Source organism: Asparagus officinalis, chromosome 7 (assembly GCF_001876935.1).
Source record: "Asparagus officinalis chromosome 7, Aspof.V1, whole genome shotgun sequence".
In the NCBI taxonomy this organism is placed as follows: domain Eukaryota; kingdom Viridiplantae; phylum Streptophyta; class Magnoliopsida; order Asparagales; family Asparagaceae; genus Asparagus; species Asparagus officinalis.
In genome coordinates, this window is record NC_033800.1 from 150,036,676 (window position 1) to 150,039,914 (window position 3,239).

The following is a 3,239-nucleotide window of genomic DNA, read 5'->3' on the forward strand; positions in this document are numbered from 1 at the left end:
AGCGTTGATCAACAGAATGCCCTCGAGAGTACTGGATTGGAAGTCTCCGTGTGAGATATTGAAGGGAGATAATGATGGGATCCTTCCACTCAAAGTATTTGGCTGTGTGTGCTTTGTGAAGGACAACAGGCCGTCTGTCGGGAAGCTTGCCCCTAGAGCTGTGAAGTGTATCTTTGTGGGATATTCTGCTACTCAGAAGGGATATGTTTGCTGGAGCCCGGTGGAAAAAAGGTTGTTTGTGAGCATGGATGTGCACTTTCGCAAAAGGGTATAGTCAGACATATGGCATAGATTATGATGAGACTTTTGCACCGGTGGCGAAGATGAGCACTGTTCGGACCTTAATCTCTCTGGCAGTGAATGGTGGATGGAAGCTACACCAACTAGATGTGAAGAATGCATTTCTTCATGGAGATCTAGTGGAGGAAGTATACATGGAGATACCATCAGGATTTGGTACAGATCAAACAGTGGGAAAGGTCTGCAGATTGAAGAAGTCTCTCTATGGTCTGAAGCAATCTCCCCGTGCTTGGTTCGACAGATTCAGAAGGGCCATGATTGGTATGGGATACCAACAGATCAACGCCGACCATACAGTGTTCTTTCGACGAAGTGGAGGCCACATTACTATGCTTACGGTATATGTGGATGATATGATTATTACAAGGGATGACGAGAAGGAGATTGCCCAACTCAAAGTGAGACTGGGTAAGGAATTCGAGGTGAAAGATCTTGGCTTGCTTAGATACTTTCTTGGAATAGAGATAGCTCGAGGAGCGGAGGGGATCGTCCTATCCCAGAGAAAGTATGCACTGGATCTTCTCAAAGAGACAGGAATGTTAGGGTGCAAACCTGCAACTACACCGATCGACCAGAAGTTCAAGCTAGGTGCTGAGGCTGGAGAACCAGTTGATCGTGACAGATATCAGAGGTTGGTGGGAAGGCTGATCTATTTGAGTCACACACGTCCTGATATCTCCTTTGCAGTAAGCGTGGTGAGTCGCTACATGCACGATCCGAGGAAGGGTCATATGGACGCTGTGTACCAGATTCTGAGATATTTAAAGAGTGCCCCCGGAAAGGGGCTGATATTCAGAAAGAATGGACATGTGAACATCGAGGGTTATTGCGACTCTGACTGGGCTAGCTGTGCTGATGACAGGAGGTCCACCTCAGGATACTGCATCTTTATAGGAGGTAACTTAGTCTCGTGGAAGAGCAAGAAGCAGTCAGTGGTGGCGAGATCGACAGCTGAGGCAGAGTATAGAGCTATGGCCTTAGGAGTTGCTGAGTTGCTATGGTTGAAGAGGATGCTGGTGGAGCTGAAGCTGGATCAAGAAGCTAAGATGAAGTTATGGTGTGACAACAAATCAGCTATCAGTATTGCCAACAACCCAGTGCAGCATGATAGAACCAAACACATCGAGATCGATAGGTTCTTCATCAAAGAGAAGTTGGATAGTGGACTACTGGAGCTAAGTCATGTTTCGACTAAGGACCAGACAGCAGATTGTCTGACTAAAGGACTCACAACATTCAGATTCTATTAAAAATTGATTATGTCCTTGGTTTACTGTGAGTAGCAACAAACAACATTACAGATGATGTGGTACCCTTAAAGTTGTGTATTCTAACTGAAATCGTAATTAAACAAATATTGTCTCCTTTATTTTTAATATGAACAATTCTAACAAGTATCAACTATCAAATATTTTGGTCAGACGGGAAAAAGCAGATGTCTCTAGATTGGGAAAGACGGTACAACATCATTTTGGGAATTGCTCGAGGACTTCTCTATCTTCATCAAGATTCTAGATTCCCAATTATTCATAGGGATCTTAAAGCAAGCAACATTCTCCTTGACAACGAGATGAACCCCAAAATTTCAGACTTTGGCTTGGCTAGAGCTTTTGGGGGAGAAGAAACAAAAATGACGACTAAGAGAATAGTTGGGACATAGTATGTGTTCTTCATCTAATTTTAATGGTCCAAGTCTAGTATTGTTGTTTCCAAAATGTCTAATTTTGTATTGATGGAATGCAGCGGATACATGGCTCCAGAGTATGCGTTGAATGGTATCTTCTCAATAAAATCTGATGTATTTAGCTTTGGGGTCTTGGTATTAGAAATTATAAGTGGCAAAAGAAACAAAGGAGTCTATTTCTCTCGGTAGAAATTATAAGTGGCAAAAGAAACAAAGGAGTCTATTTCTCTCGGTCTGAGGAGCATCTTTTAGGTGAAGTAAGTGCCATAGACTAAATACAACCTTCTACTTCTTTTATGATGCACTATGTACAGCCATCTATTTATTGTTAACACACAAACTGCATTTGATTTTAATTATCTCAGGCTTGGAATTTTTGGAAGAAAGGTGAAGGCTTGCAAGTAGTTGATGCATCCTTGGATTGCTCAATTGGTACCGCTGAGGTTTTAAGATGTATGAAAGTTGGATTGCTATGCGTTCAGGAGAGCCCTGAGGACAGACCAACAATGTCGTCTGTTGTTTTGATGTTAGGTGGCGATAGCGACCACGCTTTGCTGCCAGGGCCTAAACAACCAGGTTTTGTGGCAAGAAAGCATTTTTTGACTAATCATTCATCGTCAAAGATGGATATATTACACAGTGTGAATGGCGTAACAATTACGATGCTTGTAGCCAGGTAATAAGCACTCATATCGGTTCTACCTCAATAATAGCGTTGTTAAATTCTTATGGGTATGGAGCATTCATATTCATAAGGTGAAAACGTACTGGGCAGTTTGTCTCCAACTAAGCTGGCCTATTATCCAACTCGTTTGAATTGGAGTACTAGACCACAGATTGTTGATAGTAAATAATAGGTATTGGTGATGTAGATGAGATGTAAACTTTGAGATTTAATCATTTTTTCACTAAGTGTGATGAACCAGTCCTTTCCTTGATAAACATTGCTTTTTCATCTGAGCATGAGAAAACTAATCACTTTGAGGATGCCGTTCTTTGCCTCTTCTTTTTTGAGGGACACTATTGTTAGGATACACCCCAATAATAACACCTCGAACGGAGACGTAATACACAAAATAAAGGCACAAAAATCAATCAGAGTACTCACAGATATATGTGGTTCACTCCTTCGAAGCTACTCCACGGTGCAACGACGACGCCAAATTCTTTTATATCCCAAAAGAATAGATCAAAGAGAACACCCTCTCTTGATCAGATACACTCCAAGAACTCTCACAATCTCTCTTTGTATTTT

General features: G+C 41.8%; 1 protein-coding gene across 1 annotated transcript; it reads left to right on the top strand.

Annotated features, from left to right (window-relative positions):
* LOC109848008 (receptor-like serine/threonine-protein kinase SD1-6) lies at positions 1,705 to 2,897 on the top strand. The gene is made up of 4 exons (XM_020417260.1): positions 1,705 to 1,959; positions 2,044 to 2,128; positions 2,176 to 2,241; positions 2,350 to 2,897. The coding sequence occupies exons 1-4, from the start codon at positions 1,736 to 1,738 to the stop codon at positions 2,662 to 2,664; spliced, it is 690 nt and encodes a 229-aa protein (XP_020272849.1). The 5' UTR covers positions 1,705 to 1,735; the 3' UTR covers positions 2,665 to 2,897.

Coding starts and splice junctions, on each gene's coding strand:
- LOC109848008 (XM_020417260.1), top strand. CDS start 1,736: ATGTCTCTAGATTGGGAAAGACGGTACAACATCATTTTGGGAATTGCT. Junction 1,960..2,043: donor AAGAGAATAGTTGGGACATA/GTATGTGTTCTT, acceptor GATGGAATGCAG/CGGATACATGGCTCCAGAGT. Junction 2,242..2,349: donor AGGAGCATCTTTTAGGTGAA/GTAAGTGCCATA, acceptor TAATTATCTCAG/GCTTGGAATTTTTGGAAGAA.